Source organism: Ips typographus, linkage group LG3 (genome assembly GCF_016097725.1).
Source record: "Ips typographus isolate SLU linkage group LG3, UJ_Ityp_2.0, whole genome shotgun sequence".
NCBI lineage: Eukaryota > Metazoa > Arthropoda > Insecta > Coleoptera > Curculionidae > Ips > Ips typographus.
In genome coordinates this window covers 5,022,826-5,038,747 of record NC_138424.1, presented here as the reverse complement: position 1 = coordinate 5,038,747, position 15,922 = coordinate 5,022,826, and the positions used below count along the sequence as shown (strand labels likewise).

Genomic DNA, 15,922 nt, shown 5'->3' with positions numbered 1-15,922 from the left:
GGAGAAATATTTTTTCAAGCGACTTGCAACAGTGTGAAGGTGTTAAGAACAGAAATATGGATCCAACTCAAGAGGCCCTACTGAACGAAAAGTGTTTTCTTGTAGACGAAAACGATCGAGTTATAGGAGAGACCACCAAAAGAGACTGTCATCAAGTGCACGCCGGTGGACATATTAAACTACACAGGGCGTTCAGTGTTTTCCTTTTTAACTCCAAAGGGGAGTTTTTGGTGCAGAAAAGGGCCGCTGGTAAAGTTACCTACCCTCTTACGTAAGTTTTTCAATTTTATGTAGGTTCAATTATCCACTGTAGCATTAGATAATCAGAGTTATTCAAAATTACAGTCAGTACACATTGTAGAACTTTTATACAACAGTAGATATTAAAATAAGTTCACTTTAATGCAAACAGCATTTAATAAAGCATATAGGAACAATATTATAACTAATTATTGGCAGTAGCAATGTATACTGACTACTAAAGTTGTTAATAGGAATGTTTTCAAGCTGGATTTATAGATTGACACAACCCAACATAAACACAACACAAGCACAGCAATAGCATAGCTTCTTGTCAATGTAAATTACGTGAGTTTTTTGTTACTGTCAATGAAGCAGCAACAAAATAAGAGAAAAAAGGAAAGAAGTTTAAAATTAAATTAGAAGACCAAACAAGACAAAAACGAAACATGAAAAGTCATCAAAGGGTATTGCAGGTTTTGAACCAAATTAATCAATAAGTTACCAATTGAATAACTCTTAAGTATTCTCAACAAAAATGGATTCTTTGTATGTCTCAATCAAAAATGGATATGTGTATGTCTCATGTTTTAAATTTCTATAATATGCTTGTGTTTGTGTAGTGTTGTGTTAATCCAACTTTATGGTAACTGAAATTGTCAAACAATACGTTGTCAGACATAAGCTGGGTTGCACTAAACAAAATGCAATTCATTGAATTCCTTTCCTAAATACAATTCGTGCAACGAAAATGAATTTATAATTTTGACAACTTTGCACTCATGCAATCAAACTAAAATAGGCGCTCGTGCACTGGTTATCGATAATACTTTATTGGTTTCAGATATACAGAAAGAAACCATAAGGTATTAATAGTTTTGCCATAATTATTATTGGTTTTATTGATAAGTGTTATTACTGTATTGATTAATTTTGTGCCTATACTGGTCACCACTGTTGCTTTACTTAGTTCATTTTAAACTAACCGCTACGTCGGAAGGATTATTTATCTGTACGGACAGCAAGGCAGCAATGGCTGCCTTAAAAGCTGATTCGCCACGCGGATGGCTATGGTACGTCTAACTTGGGTTCCAGTGCACTCCGTGGTGTTAAGGGAAACGAGGAGGCGGACAGATTGGCCCTTCGTGGCTCCAAAGAGAGACCCGTAGGACCCGATCCTATTGTAGGACTAGCCAGCGCGGTCGGATCCACCATTGTGGACCGTATCTTCTGGTAAAGATCCGATATTGCTTGGGAGGAGGCCGGAGGCATGCGGCAGTTGCGATGTCTCATGGGCTTCTTTCCAAGAAACAAGTCGAAGTTCCTTATGGAATTATCCAGAAACACAGACTTCTCACGGGTCACTGTCAGATGAGAAGACACATGCACATTCTGGGTCTGTGACAGAATCCGGAATGTCGCTTGTGTGTCTTCTCCGAAGGGAGCCCATCCAACAATATCATGTCATAAATCATTTAAGTATTTGCGTTTTCCAATTTTTTATTAGTATTACTGGGGGTTCTCTGAATTTTTCAGGATTTTGTTGCGTATGTTGAGGAATTCAGTTTATAACAGTTCGCCTTGTTCTATAGTGAACAGTAAAATATTTCTCACAGTAAAGATATCTTTAGAAGAAAGGAAAAAGGAAGATGTTCTTCATGGACACCTTTAAATTGTGCTAAATGTGGTTTTGGCCAAATTTACGTTTACTGGAAGTAGGGAAGGTGCATTTCTTCCTTTTTCCTGTCTGATCACCTTTATGGTAATGTGTTCCTGGACGCTAATGTGTTTTCCACTGCATAAATACAAAGGCCATTTTTAAAACAACCATAGAACTAAGGATTGGCAACTGCCTTCGTCTAGTTTGGACGCTTTAATTAAAAAGTGAGTCAATTAAGACACACGTAACAAATACGTCAACATAAACTATTTGATATCACTACATTGATGAAATCCTACTTGAAACATTTGCTTTTTCCTTGATATGTAATGATTTGTCTATTCCTGTAGTGCTTTTATGTTGTAAAACACATACAAAACCATAAGTTACAAAAGTATGATCGTTTCAGATATACAAACACTTGCTGCAGCCATCCACTAGCAGAAATACCGGACGAACAAGAAGAAAAGGGCGCCTTGGGCATCAAAAGAGCGGCCCAAAGACGTTTGAACTACGAGCTGGGCATTCCCCTTGAAGATATTCCCATCGAAAGTTTTAATTACCTGACTAGGGTCCATTACAAAGATCAGGGCGACGGCAAGTATGGAGAGCACGAAATCGATTATATCTTGTTCGTGCAACGGGACGTCCGTCTTAATCCCAATCCTAACGAGGTGGCCGAGGTGAAGTACGTGAAAAAGGGCGAGTTTGACGATTTTATCCAGCATAACGAGGCCCAGCTCACGCCTTGGTTCCACTTGATTTGCCGCTACAATTTATTGGACGAATGGTGGGAAAATCTGCACAACTTGGACCAGTACAAGAACCAAGAGAAAATTACTCGTTTTGTGTAGTGTTTAAGGTTTAAAATTGAAAACGAATAAAGCCTGGATCCAGCTCTGTACGTAAATGTTTTCGAAACCCAAAAAAGAAGTCGAGACCGTGAAGGTCTCGATTGATAATAAGCGGGATATATTTCACCACGTATACGGGCTTATCATCTTCGACGAGGAGATGCAAAATCTCCCGATGATTATGATGTTATAATTTAAAATCTTAACGAGCAGTTATTTGTTGAATTATTAGAGAAAAAGACGGACCGAGCGGTAATTATGTATAAATTTATGACCCGGTTTATTGTTATTTTTCTGCTGTTCTCTCCCTCTTTGGGTAGGTATATCACAAATCATCTCTTAATAATTATCGGTTCGCTCTGTATGTAAGTTGTGAAAGATTAACGATTCTGCTTTTTTTTATTTCATTTACTCAGTTCAGATTTAATCTGCGCTACTATCGTAATCGTGGTGGAATCTTTTTTGCAGCCGCCCTGTATTGTTTCAATCAACCATGCCCATTGGACTCCACCAAGTGCGACAGAAATATTGTTATCATTAACGTTACAACTGCTTTGGTAACAATCGACTGTCTCAATGATCATGGTAATGCTATGTTTTTATATATATTTTGTCACCTTGTAGTTACTCAAGTAATTTAATTTTTTAGACTTAGATAAATTCCTAAAAGGGAGAGTACAAACTAAAACAAAATTACCCTCTAAACAATTTGTTTGGAAATTTAGTTCAGTAAAATGGTGGATGGAAATTTGCATTTCAGTGTATGTGACGTAATTTGACAGTTCAGCACACGTAGAATCATATACAGAGTGTCAATTGAAAATAACAATATTACCCCCGGTGCTTTTCAAAACTCTTACAAGTTCAGTCATTTCCGACAATTTTTAAAACTCTTTCGTATTTTTGAAATAATTTTAGAAATGCCAGGTGTGTTTGTCTATTCAAAAAAATATAGTCAAGTATCTCTAAAATTATTATAAGTGCCAAACACCACTAACAACCATGTTGCATCAAAGATTTATATAAACTCGGCAACAGCGCTCATTGCTACCAATCCAACGGTCCTCAATTTAATTTTCATGCAAATAATTCTGTTTTATTGTCTTTTTTACATCTGCAGTGTTGTCAATAGAAAACTTATTTTTGAATCTTGTGACATCATCCCAATTTTGTTTGAGATAAGGTATAAGCAAAGTTACTTTAGTTTTCGCTGTAGAATGCGTTTCTGTACCATATTTAGCAATCACTGTATACAGGGAACCACACATTCGTGTGAGATTCTTTTTTTTTGTTGAAGGAAGATAATTTAGATAATTGACACTCTGTCGTTGCAATTTTCCTTCCTTTCTCCCCTAAAACATGTCAACGTTACATTTAAAGCCCGACGTTTCTGTTTTTAGTAACCATCATCAACTTAATTTTTATTTAAATACGATTCTAATTTTTTACTAGGAATATTACAGGTTTTTTTGCTTCAAATTTGGCATTAAAAGACTAATTTTAGAATTGTATCGATTTTACTAATGTCAATTGAGAAGCTCATTTTTTTTGACCTTACCCAACATTCTGCGGATGTTTTATTTTTTTTTAGAACACACAGAATCGTCGAAATGGAGTTAGTTTAAAAAAGCAGTTGGGTACACCCGGTCACTTTTGGCTTTGTAACTCCTTAAGGTGGCCTTTATGTGCAAACTACCTTGATACAGTCTTGTAGGATATGAAATCTCCTACAACTTTTGTTATTTACACTTTTTTCCAGCTGCTCAAATAACAGAGCTATGCTCAGTCAAATTGAAGTTACTTTAAAAAAAGCAGTTTGGTGCACTCTGTCGCTTTTTGCCCTGTAACTCCTTAATACAGTCTTGTAGAGGATGATATTTACCACAACTTTCCTTACTTACTTATTTTTGTAGTTTTGAAATACGCTCAGTAAATTTAGGCCACAAAATTGACATCTGTAAAATCGGTAGATTACTAAAATTCGTGTTATTAAGTCAAATTTTAAGTGGAAAACTTTTGGAATAGTACCAGAAAGTTATTCCAGTAAATTTAGGAAACTAAATCGACCTTTGTTAAATTGGTAGATTACTGAAATTAGACTTTTAAGATCAAATTTCAAGCGGAAAACTTCTGATTAATTCACAAGTACTATCGTCATTGCAAAAAGATTTAATTGATGTGTTCAACACTTGGTAGTTAGGTTTAGGTTTTTTAGTTAGAGATAAAAAAAAAATGTGATTGTTCCTCAATTTATTGTAACAAAATTAACATTATTCAAAAATTCCAATTTCTGCGTCGATCTTCGTAAATACCGTCTTGGCATATCTTCAACTACTATCTACAATACTTGGAATTAGCTCATCAACAATAAACACATAATTCTTGTTATTTCTTCGAAATTTCAAAACTAAACCATATTACATGATACATTTCTGTCATTATTTCCTGAATAGTACATGACCTCTCCAGAAACGTGACACACTCCAGCCTGAGGCCAGCACATTTCCGCGACACTCAAAATGTCCATCTTCAGTCTCTTCATTTCCTCTAGTAGGTTGGCCAGTTTTCCGGCCTCATATAAGTTACGCACATTCCCAGTACCAAAACTTACTTTGCCTCGTAGACTTAGTCTCTCCTTCCTGACTTCATTTAACACAGTTCCCCCGAAGATCCGATTGGGGAACGATTTATAACTTGGGACAATTTTGGGTTAAATGCATTCATAATATTGGTAGGCAAATCAGCTGGTCCACTGAGTTTGGTCTTCCAATCAATGAATCTTAAAAAATTGTAATCATTTTTAAACAATTCTACCCCTTAAAACCAATTTTTTTGTTCGTGTAAGTACTAATATCTGCTAAATTTCAGGTGGGATACTAAAAACGCACGTAATGCATAAACCCATAAAACTTCATCTCAAAAACGAGGACATTTTAGATGAGGATGAGGCAAACGAAGTTGACGAAAATTAGTGACGTATTAAAGTAATGTAATATACTAAAATATTATGAATTCTCGTAGTTTTTATTGAACTTGGCCCACTCCACTGAAAGATTTTAATAAATTTGTTTATCGCGACCGACCTGACCTCAGAGTGTTATTGATTACTTCCAGAACTGTCTTCGTTAAGATAAAAACTGCTAATTATCACTCTACGTCCCAGATATCTTACAGCTTCGCACTCGTATATATTGAGATACCAGAATTGCATTTCTTGAAAAAATGTTCAGGTTTAGTTGCGTGACAGTTTTGTTGGGCGTACTTTTGTGCGTTCACACTTCCCAACAATATGGTAAGTTTCTAACCACGTTTTAGGGGTTGACACGTTTGTTAGGGTGGTTTTTGTCGTAGCCGCTCCAACGTGTTTCGGGCAAGTTTGCCCTTCAGGTACCGTCAACTGTAAGGAGTTCAAAAAATCCACTCCCGATAGGTCTCTAATCGATATCACCATTTCCTGTTTGGATGATTATGGTTTGAATGGGTTTTCTTAGTCTACTATTGGGTGTTTATAATGTTGCTTTGCAGATGGTAGTCTGAAGGAGTACCACTACCAGGAACCCAGCGATCTGAATCGGTTCACTTCCTATCAAAATACCAGATTTGAGTCGGTGGACGAAGGAATTTCGAGATCTCCCGATCCTAGTCTAGATTTAACTCCACATCGCGGTTATCAGAATGAGTTTTACTGATGTTATTGTGGTTGTATAATTATTTATTTTAATATATTGAGGTTTAAATCAGGAATGTGTAAATGTATGTATATTATATTATAATACATTACATGTATAAAACTTTGTATTGTGTGTGCTGAAATGACAATTCTAAGCAAATTTCCTCATTAAATTTTAAATCAATTGACCTGAAAAAACGAACACTACAAAATTTGGTCAGTTAGATATAAAATCGTTAGTAAAACCCACTTGGAGTGGGAAAATGACAGTTTTAAGCACATTTTTTAAAATCCTCATTGAATTTTCTATTTAAATACCTGAAAAACACTACAAAATTTGCTACAGTCAGGGAGAAAAAGTTACAAAAAGGCATCAGTGTGGTGCACCCTGTTTGAATTATTGTTAACTCCTTAACGAGACTCCTGAGAGCAAAGACAGCTTAATACAATCTTGTAGAGGATGAAATTATCCAAAACTTTTCTTATTTACATTTTTTTGTAGCTCCTCAAATAACGGAGCTACTCAAAAATTTATAATATCACATCAGTTTACATATTCTACATGTATAAAGTTATGTATAATAAGCGCATAAGCGTATTATACTTCCGATCACTGGTTTAATAGTAATTAAGTGGGCATTATTTCCTATAATGCCTATGGTGTCTTCAATGTTTAATATCCAACTTTCATTCTGTAGATATGTACTTATAAAAAATAATGCCCTCACTTGAGGCCATGATGAAAAATAACGCCCTAAGGCATTATTTCTTAGATAATTGACCTTAACAGGTGTCATTATTGATGAAATAATAACCCTGTCGGACATTAAGATATCATATCGACAGTCTCTCCTTAAATAATGATCCGATGACGGAACACAGTTAAAAACCAAATACCGAACGCATTCCCCATGTTACCTCCGACATTTCTCTGCAAGTTTGACGTTTGACTAGTGACAGCTGTCAGTTTCTTTGTTTACTTCTTGACAGTCATTAATTAATTTATTATTTACAAATTTATAAATAGAAATTAACTGGTTTTTAATTAAAAAAAAAATAAAAAACATGTTTTCAGGGTTTCAAACAGGTCAACCTAATGAAAATTGGGTGTAATTTAAATATCTTAAAAACGTCACACAACCCGTTTGAGTGCGAACCACTTTAAATTCCAGTAGATACTGTACTTGGCCCCAAAATGGAAAATTTAAGGTAAATTGTGGTTTAAATTGAATTAACAGTTTGGCACTGCTTTAAGATTTAAATTTAATAAGCCAGTGTCTGGACTGTAAAACTGGTTTAATGATTTTTTTTAGGATTTATCTTGCAACCTATAATGTTGGCACCAGCAACCCAGACCAACGTCTCCAAGATTTGCTTTCAATAACCAGCCAAAAAAATGAAAAGCTTCCAGATTTCTATGTAATTGGCTTGCAGGAGGTTAAGTCTCAACCACAAAACATGCTCATGGACACCCTATTTGATGTAATGCCATCCTTTTGGTTTTAAAAAGCCCTTTAAAAACAACTAAATTAATGTAGGACTCTTGGACTACAGCTCTACGACGTATTCTGGACAACCGTGGCTATATCAAACTAAAATCAATTAGATTGCAAGGTTTGTTACTGTCAGTGTTTGCATTGAAAAAGCATCTACTTAATGTGAGGGAGATTGAGTCTGAATATACACGAACAGGGTTAGCTGGAATGTGGGTAAGTTTTTCTGCTAAGTGTAGGATTAAGTGAGCAGCTGAAATGTTTAAGGGTAACAAAGGAGCTGTTAGTATTAGGTTAAGCATTTATGGTTGCTCTTTGTGCTTTGTCAATTCTCACTTAAGTGCCCATGACAACCAGTTGAAAGATCGTGTGGAAGACTACAACAGTATTATAAAAGATCAAGATTTTCATGTGTCTGAAACTTCCAAAATTCTATATCATGAGTATGATTTATCTCTGGGGTAAACCGCTGGGTAAAATTTTGTACACTAATTCCTAATATGCTCATAATTCTGTGTAATTCCTAATAATTTCCAATAACACCTAGCCAGTATTCACTAATTTTCTAAATTACCACAGCTGGAGAGTCTAAAAACATATTCTATTTCTGTTACTATTCTGTCTGTCCAACTTATTACTATTCTATCATAAGTGGTAATAAAACATAAGTTGCTACATTAATATGACTCATAATTTAACTTTACAGCTGGCAACACTGTGAAGTTAAATTGGCACCTGTCAACAACAGTCATGTGACCTGGGAAATGTCATCTTTAACATTGAAAAGTCAATAGATTACATTTAAAAAGCTGAAATTGTAAAAGCATGTTAGGTGATCATGACAATTTAAATTTGCAGCTGGCAACACTGTAAAGTTTCAATTGACACGTCAACAACTGTCATGTGACTTGGAAAATGTTTTTTCTAACCTAAAAAAATCTTTAAATTATCTTTACTTGGTCTCTTGGTCAATCTTCTTGAAAAACATGTTCAACATAATTGTTATACAGGGTCCTGCATTTGAACTTAAATTTCTTATAGATTTGTTTGTTATTTGAGTGAAATGAAATTTTGGGAATATTTGTAAGGCTAATGAATGCACATTTTAAAAATGTTCAATATTTAGAAAAATTCTATTATTTATACAATTCAAATATTTAGAGAAATTTGAAATTTTGGAATTAAGAAATTCAATGCATACAATATTTTATCTATCTGACACTGTCAGTTTAACTGGAAGCAGATGTGAGACTCTGTATATTTTTAAATGTACATATATGTAAATGTGACACCCTGTATATTTTTTGCATTTTTGCTTTCTACATCAACATCAAGACATATAGTTACAGTGATCAGAAAAAGGTTTTTGTGTTCTGTTGTGTTAAACAAGGTTTGTTCTAAAAGTGGGTGGAGAAAAACATGAAGTTTGTATTAGGTCACTTATCTGAAAAATTCATACTTGGAATTGGTACATAAACCACCCTGTAACTGTCAAAACTACCGAGTTATTGAAGGTTGAAGTAGTAGTTGTCAAATTCAGGAAAAACCGTCTTTATTTCAAATAACTGATTTATTTGCAATACTTTGTTAGACTTTCATATGTCAATGGATAGTCAATAAAATGGGCTTTCCAAAAATATGGCAGCTTGTGTTGATAGGTTGCTCCGTTTGGCCGCCAGAGGGCTCCAAAGTTGACTGAATGTTTTGATTGACTGTTACTACTCTAACTTATTTCAGCATTTTTTTTTAATCATAAATAATTTATTTGGCACAAACCTAGCCTTGATGCCTAGCACAGTAACTGTCAAATCCAGAGCCCTACCAAAATTGTACAAATAAATCATTAAGGTCGATTTTTGTTTGCATTAAGTGGTCAAGTTAACGCAAAATCCATCAGGTTATGGGTGATTATTAAGGCAGTTTCCAAGCATTACATCATGGTAGACCTAGTAGGTCACGTGACTATGTTCTTTTCTAATTTTACAGGGTCAAATTAGCCCTTAAACAGTCAAAAAGTGTTTTAGGTGCACCCTGTCACTAAACCGAAAATAACACGCTTGTTTGCCACACTTTACATATAAGATTTTATACGTCACTGGATAGCCAATGAAAAAAGCTTTTCGTTAATTTATAAAATTTGATTGGTTAGTGGTTAGGGTTTCAAAACACTAATTTAAATCCACAGCAATGTTCACTAATTCCCCGGCAATGCTCATAATTCCTTGGCAATGTCTTGCTGGCAATTTCCAAGTAATTCCCACTAATTCCTACATTTTGTACACCATAATGCACCAGCGGTTGACCCCTCGTCTATCCCATCTGTTTGTTAAATCTAAAAATTTTGTAGTTATGTGTTCTGGTTTGGAGATTTAAACTTCCGCCTTATGGAAGAGTTTGATCGAACACCTGATGAAATAGAGAGGCTAGTTCTGAAAAAAGAGCTGGCAAAACTATTAGAACATGACCAGCTCAAGTATGTAATGAGGAAGGGCGAAGCTTTCAGTGAGTTTTTGGAGAAAGACCCTGACTTTCCACCTACTTTTAAGTTTGATGTGGGGTCAAATAACTATGACCACAAGTTGGTGGAAAAACCTTTTTAAGGTGTAAAAAAAACTGAAGATTGAGTTTTTTTAGGAGAAGACCTGCATGGTGTGATAGGATTTTGTACTGTGTTAATTCCCATAATTATGAAAATGTAACGTTGAAAGCTGAACAGCTTTCGTATAAGTCTCATCCCAGCTATTTGTTGAGTGATCATAAACCAGTCAGTGCCGAATTCAATATCAAAGTAAGTTATTTTCGATTTTTTTGCATCATTAACCTAGTAAATATAAGTCTTTAAATCCTGGAAATTTAATTTTAAAGTATTTCAGTAATAAAAGTAGGAATTAATTTGGTCTTAGGGTTTCCTAATCAATGGTGTTTATGACATTTTACAATTTGGTAAATCTCAATGTAAATAAATTGCCTATCGATTTTTGCAAACCTTATACCTTTTTCCTATTTTTTCTGTTTTTATTGCATGTAATATATACATTTTTTTTACAAAATGGCATTATTGAAGGGTACTTAAACACACCACAAAGTTGATTATTATTTTTCACCTTTAAGAAAACATAAATTGCTATCCACGTCAACTAGGACAGTGATATTTTTGGGTCATTTTTAAAACCTCGCCATTTCGAAACGAATCAACAGATTTTAATGGGGTTTGAACTGTCATTGGGCTTGATTTATTGGCTTTTACTGATGTAAAAAAACTTTTGCTTTAATGCCCTCTAACTGTATTATATAGGGTGTGAAAGAAGTGCGTGCAAAAAAGTGAAATTTTCAAGTAGACCGCTTTTGACCAATTTTTTTTTTTGGTTTTGTTTTATCATAAGGAAGTGTTATTTAGGTCAACATCAATATAGTATAGTACAGTGGCGGTGCATTTTCCATCAACCAAAAGCCAATAAATTAAGCTCAAATTATAGTCCAAATCGCATGAAAATTGACAAAGTTTTAAAAATTACCCAAAAAAATCACTGTCCCGGTTGAGGTGGCTCGCAGTTTATTTTGTCCCATTTTGTTCACTTATTAGACATCGTTTTTCCACGTTAGCATCAGCTGAATTCAATTCTGGTGAAGGGCATCTCCTAACATCCATTTTCTTCTACTAAACCTTCATTTCTAATCTGTTTTGATCGTTTTGTTTTGCAACCGTCCCTACGTTAGCCTTCACTTATTTAGATACCACGAGCAGTAGACTTAAAATCGAACGCTGTGGACCTAATACCGGAACAACGCGTTTCCGATCAGGTGTTTTCAGATTACTCGGAGCACGTGGTACAGTTTGACAAGGTCATCAGTTGGGAGGACGGGCACGACAACAAGGCCTACTACAAGGTCACCAAGGACATTCCAGCCACCAAAGACGATTGGATTGGCCTGTTCAAGGTTTGTGTGATTTTATTATTTCTGGGAGGTTTTTATTAGAAAATTTTGTTTATTCAAAAGTTGTAATCAAAGTGTCAAGTTAGCTTTCTGTGAAGACTATCAACTGACAAGTATTTTTGACACTTACAGGTTTTGACATATGCTTTTTTTACGTATGTATAGTACTAGTTTTAACCTTTTCTAAAGTCCGTCCCAGGGCTAGTGGCAGTGACGTAATAATTGTCCTTCCTATTGTTCTATTACATGTGAACTGAGAGAGAAAGTTTGAGGACGTAGGTTATTAGACCGCCGATAATTTTTTGTACACCAAAATACCTTGAAATGCCTCTAAAATACCTCACAATGCTTCGTTATTGCTCAAAATGCCTCATAGTTGTAATGCCTTAAAACTGCCTAAAATGCTTCATTTACCTTGAAATACCTCGAATTTTGACCCTCGTCAAAATGTCATAAGGGTTAATGATTCAAGAAAAAATTACTTCCTCAAAGTTATCTGATTGCTTTTACAAATTTTGCAGACACAAAAGCTTAAAATTTATTTTTTTAAAGTCACGTGACAGTTTTTAGGTTAGGTTAGGTGATAACGTAAAGGTTTTTCCAAATTTTTGACACTTGATTTGGCCTTCTGTCGAAAGCTTAAAATTGATCTTCTAAGGTCAGGTGACTCTGCTTTTTTCAGATTCTAACAAACAAAAATATTTTTTGTACGGTTGTCTGAAATTGCAGGTTAAATTTTGACGTTTAAACGAGTCTTCTAACTCTAATTTTTTTGATAACTCAATTTTTGAGCTTGCAACACTGTAAAGACCAGTCACGTGACCCTAAAAACGCAGACTAAACTTTGGAAAATTAATTATTTTTAAGTCAATTTTAACCCAACTTGCATTCAAAATTTAATGTCATTTTAGCACTTGTTAAAGAACTTTTGTCAAGACAATTACAAGGCTAGCCTTTACTTACTACTAACTTTATTATTTATGTTTATTTTAATAAACAAAAAGTGAAAAGTTTTCAAGAAAGGCGAAATTTGATAAACGCCCTCTAGCACCGCAAACTGCGCAAAAATCTCTAGACATGTTTACTAATTTTTTCCTATCTTGCTGGGAAATGGGGTTTTCCTATCAAAACCCACTAAATCCGGACACTTTATACAGCCTTTAGAAAAGAAAATTTTTCAAAATCTATCGCTGCCACTAGAGAGCGAATCAACAATATCAAACGGGAAAATGGCTTATTTTCTTGAAGCTGAACTAATTTTGTAATGTTTCTTGAAAAACTTTAGTTTTTTGACATAAATGGTACTGAGCTGTCAGACTAAAAATGACATTTGAGTAATATGCCACTTTTGCTGACGTACACTAAATTTTTTTTCTGCAATAGTGGTTGTCAAACTAACGTAAAATTTGACATTTTCAGGAACATTTTGCTTCATTGGACGATTACGTAACCTACGAGTATGTGAGCAAGTGCGCCACGCCCACTAAAGAAAGGACTGCCGCCCCAAGTTTTGAGAGGGTAGCCAAATACGAAGTAACCATTCCTGATTTGCCCAGCAGATGTCGCGGCAACTACTGTCTAGTATACTTTAGTCAAACAGAGGATAAGGTAAGTTTTTTCCCCAAATTATTACTGAAGCTGTGAATGCGAGTGTTTTTAGGTTATGAGTGTGTTGGGAGTCAGCGAGCCTTTCCCAATAATTAAAACTGAAAGCGACTGACTTAAAACTTCAGTACATTTACGTCGTTAAGCGTATTAATGTTTTTTAAATTAAAATAAGTTATTTGAAGGGTAAGAAAAACCTTTCTGCTTAACATTTCGAAAGTATTGCTCTATTTAATTTTAATTGACTATAAGTTTGGCTGCATTCATCTATTTTGATTTTAATTGCATAAAATTGCAAAAAAAAAATATTTTTATACAGGGTTATTCACGTTATTCGACCCAGAAAATTGTGACTAAAGTATTCACTTTCAACTAACTTTTGATTCTAGGATGGATATAGACCTATTCGAGATATCTTTTAAAAATATTTTTAAGATGTACCGGTTGTCCCGAATGCAGAAAAAGTTAATTTTTTCAAATGGAATACCTAGTATTTTATTTGATTTTCAGAATCTACGTTAAAAATAAAATTACATTGAGGTTTGGTACGTCTAAACTTTACAGTTTCTCAGATATTCGTTATTTTGTAAAAATTTAGAACAAAATTTAATGTTTAATCACTCAACCTCTGTTTGGTTTTTATTAACCAAATTGGCTTGGGAACTGCCAAATGATCAAGTTTTAGGATCCTTGGGTGAGAACTTGTGTAGCTCATAGAGGATGTCTCAAAATTTTTACCCAATAATTGCAACCTTTAAACATTAATAACTTAACATAACTTAAAATTATTGAGGTCTCCTATGGCTAACTGTTGGCGTTTTCTTGGAAAGTCAACATTTCTCGAACTCGCACCGATTTTGAGTGATTTTTGATATCCTTGAGAAATTACCACAGATTCAAACTGTTTTAAATGACAGCTTAAATAGCAAATTAGCGAAATTTTTAGGAGTATATCCATTCAGATACTTAATAATGTTGATGATTCAAAAACGGAGTAGGTATGTTTGTGTTTGTAGTCGCCGTTTTAAACATTTTTATGAATTATTTTTGTAACTTGTATAGCATATTTACAAAAAGCCACTATTTTATTCTAAGCTTTACTTAGATTAGAACGATAGATATGTAATTGGACAAAAAACCAAGAGATTTGAACGATATCAAAAATCGGTCAAAGTCAGCTCTAGTTTAAGAAATGTCGATTTCATTCAACATCAAATGTCGATTCAACCTTAATAATTTTCGATAGGTAATTAAATTTTGCATATACCGTAATCATAAAATAGGTGGGGTTCTATTTGATTTTGACAAGTTTATACTACTTACAAATTTAAGTTTTTGCGTAACTTCCTATATGAGCTAGACCATTTATCACTTTTGGATCATGAAACTGAATCTGTTATCAGCACCCAAACCAATTTTGGTCAATAAATCTCAAAGAAAGGTTGAATGTTTAAATGTTAATATTTATTCTACATTTTTACAAATTAAGGAATATCTGATAATCTGTATCAAACATCAATAAAATTACCTTTTATTTTCAAGGTAGATTCTGAAAATAAAGTAATATACTAGGTGTTCTATTTAAAAAAACATGACTTGATACTTTTTCTGCATTTGGTACAACAACAATATTTTTAAAAGATACCTCCAATAAGTTTATATCCATCCCAGAATCAAAACTTTTTTGAATGTGAATAGTTTAGTCACAATCTTCCTTGTCGAATAACGTGAATAACCCTGTAGTTATTTACTTTCTGCTCAACGAAATTGAGAGTTCACCTAATAACTTATGTACAATTTAATTACATTATACGCGACTTGTTCATTAAAAGGATATTTTGCTAATTACGCAATATTGTAGTACAATAGTATATTCTTATACTATAGACTAGCATGGAGTTGTTACTAAGATTACTCTAAACCTGATATTTGCCTTGTCTTAATTAGCAGCTATTTATACAGGGTGTGCTTTAACCTGTGTAATGATAAACACTTTTTAGGCCAGTCACTTAACCGGTTTTTTATGACAAATAGCTAAGGGTTGTCTGCCCTGTATTTAGACAAATTTCACCCTTAAATTGGTTTTATTCTAGTCTTTGTTGTTGGTCGTCCGTAATTTTATTACATATATTATTGTGGTGGTGGGGAAAGTGCTCTGTATATGAACAAAAAATGTGGTGATTATTTTTCTAGATGTTTTGCATATTACAAAGCGTCAAAAGTTGTTATTTGTTATTGTTTTACATTTCTATAGTTCTATTGACTTACCGTCGTATGCACCGAACGTATTTAAGCAGGTTTAGGTTAAATGTTACTTTGACTGTGACAGATAAGGCAAAAAAATGTCACATTTAATGTAACATTTAACTTGCTTAAATATCTTTGGTGCATACGACGGTTAGTGCTTTATTTTAACTGACCCAATAAAAATTTTAGTTTATTATGAGAGAAGTTTTTATTTATA

General features: G+C 34.0%; 4 protein-coding genes across 5 annotated transcripts; all 4 read left to right on the top strand.

Annotated features, from left to right (window-relative positions):
- Idi (Isopentenyl-diphosphate delta isomerase) lies at positions 1 to 2,804 on the top strand. Its single transcript, XM_081976663.1, has 2 exons — positions 1 to 271; positions 2,310 to 2,804. Exons 1-2 carry the CDS (start codon positions 57 to 59, stop codon positions 2,752 to 2,754), a joined length of 660 nt encoding a protein of 219 aa, XP_081832789.1. The 5' UTR covers positions 1 to 56; the 3' UTR covers positions 2,755 to 2,804.
- Positions 2,805 to 2,888: 84 nt separating this feature from the next.
- LOC145727186 (uncharacterized) lies at positions 2,889 to 5,766 on the top strand. Its single transcript, XM_081976665.1, has 3 exons — positions 2,889 to 3,070; positions 3,223 to 3,339; positions 5,623 to 5,766. Exons 1-3 carry the CDS (start codon positions 3,013 to 3,015, stop codon positions 5,724 to 5,726), a joined length of 279 nt encoding a protein of 92 aa, XP_081832791.1. The 5' UTR covers positions 2,889 to 3,012; the 3' UTR covers positions 5,727 to 5,766.
- A 118-nt stretch (positions 5,767 to 5,884) lies between these two features.
- On the top strand, positions 5,885 to 6,498 carry LOC145727184 (uncharacterized). Its single transcript, XM_081976664.1, has 3 exons — positions 5,885 to 6,046; positions 6,106 to 6,225; positions 6,280 to 6,498. Exons 1-3 carry the CDS (start codon positions 5,977 to 5,979, stop codon positions 6,441 to 6,443), a joined length of 354 nt encoding a protein of 117 aa, XP_081832790.1. The 5' UTR covers positions 5,885 to 5,976; the 3' UTR covers positions 6,444 to 6,498.
- An 896-nt stretch (positions 6,499 to 7,394) lies between these two features.
- LOC145727182 (phosphatidylinositol 4,5-bisphosphate 5-phosphatase A-like) lies at positions 7,395 to 15,901 on the top strand. Of its 2 annotated transcripts, none has more exons than XM_081976662.1 (9): positions 7,395 to 7,633; positions 7,738 to 7,906; positions 7,963 to 8,133; positions 8,185 to 8,360; positions 10,265 to 10,495; positions 10,552 to 10,705; positions 11,719 to 11,856; positions 13,273 to 13,461; positions 13,514 to 15,901. In XM_081976662.1, the coding sequence occupies exons 1-9, from the start codon at positions 7,620 to 7,622 to the stop codon at positions 13,571 to 13,573; spliced, it is 1,302 nt and encodes a 433-aa protein (XP_081832788.1). In that variant the 5' UTR covers positions 7,395 to 7,619; the 3' UTR covers positions 13,574 to 15,901. The 2 variants fall into 2 exon arrangements, with proteins under 2 accessions (XP_081832788.1, XP_081832787.1); XM_081976661.1 differs by having other exon boundaries at positions 7,396 to 7,633; positions 11,650 to 11,856.
- Positions 15,902 to 15,922: the final 21 nt, after the last annotated feature.

Bases quoted from the DNA above. Each gene is read 5' to 3' on its own strand.
- Idi (XM_081976663.1), top strand. From the start codon at position 57: ATGGATCCAACTCAAGAGGCCCTACTGAACGAAAAGTGTTTTCTTGTA. The intron at 272-2,309 runs GTAAGTTTTTCA...TGATCGTTTCAG, and splicing joins AAAGTTACCTACCCTCTTAC to ATATACAAACACTTGCTGCA.
- LOC145727186 (XM_081976665.1), top strand. From the start codon at position 3,013: ATGTATAAATTTATGACCCGGTTTATTGTTATTTTTCTGCTGTTCTCT. The intron at 3,071-3,222 runs GTAGGTATATCA...TCTTTTTTGCAG, and splicing joins GCTGTTCTCTCCCTCTTTGG to CCGCCCTGTATTGTTTCAAT. The intron at 3,340-5,622 runs GTAATGCTATGT...GCTAAATTTCAG, and splicing joins CGACTGTCTCAATGATCATG to GTGGGATACTAAAAACGCAC.
- LOC145727184 (XM_081976664.1), top strand. From the start codon at position 5,977: ATGTTCAGGTTTAGTTGCGTGACAGTTTTGTTGGGCGTACTTTTGTGC. The intron at 6,047-6,105 runs GTAAGTTTCTAA...TTTTTGTCGTAG, and splicing joins TCACACTTCCCAACAATATG to CCGCTCCAACGTGTTTCGGG. The intron at 6,226-6,279 runs GTTTGAATGGGT...GTTGCTTTGCAG, and splicing joins TTCCTGTTTGGATGATTATG to ATGGTAGTCTGAAGGAGTAC.
- LOC145727182 (XM_081976661.1), top strand. The intron at 8,134-8,184 runs GTAAGTTTTTCT...GAAATGTTTAAG, and splicing joins CAGGGTTAGCTGGAATGTGG to GGTAACAAAGGAGCTGTTAG. The intron at 11,857-13,272 runs GTTTGTGTGATT...TGACATTTTCAG, and splicing joins ATTGGATTGGCCTGTTCAAG to GAACATTTTGCTTCATTGGA.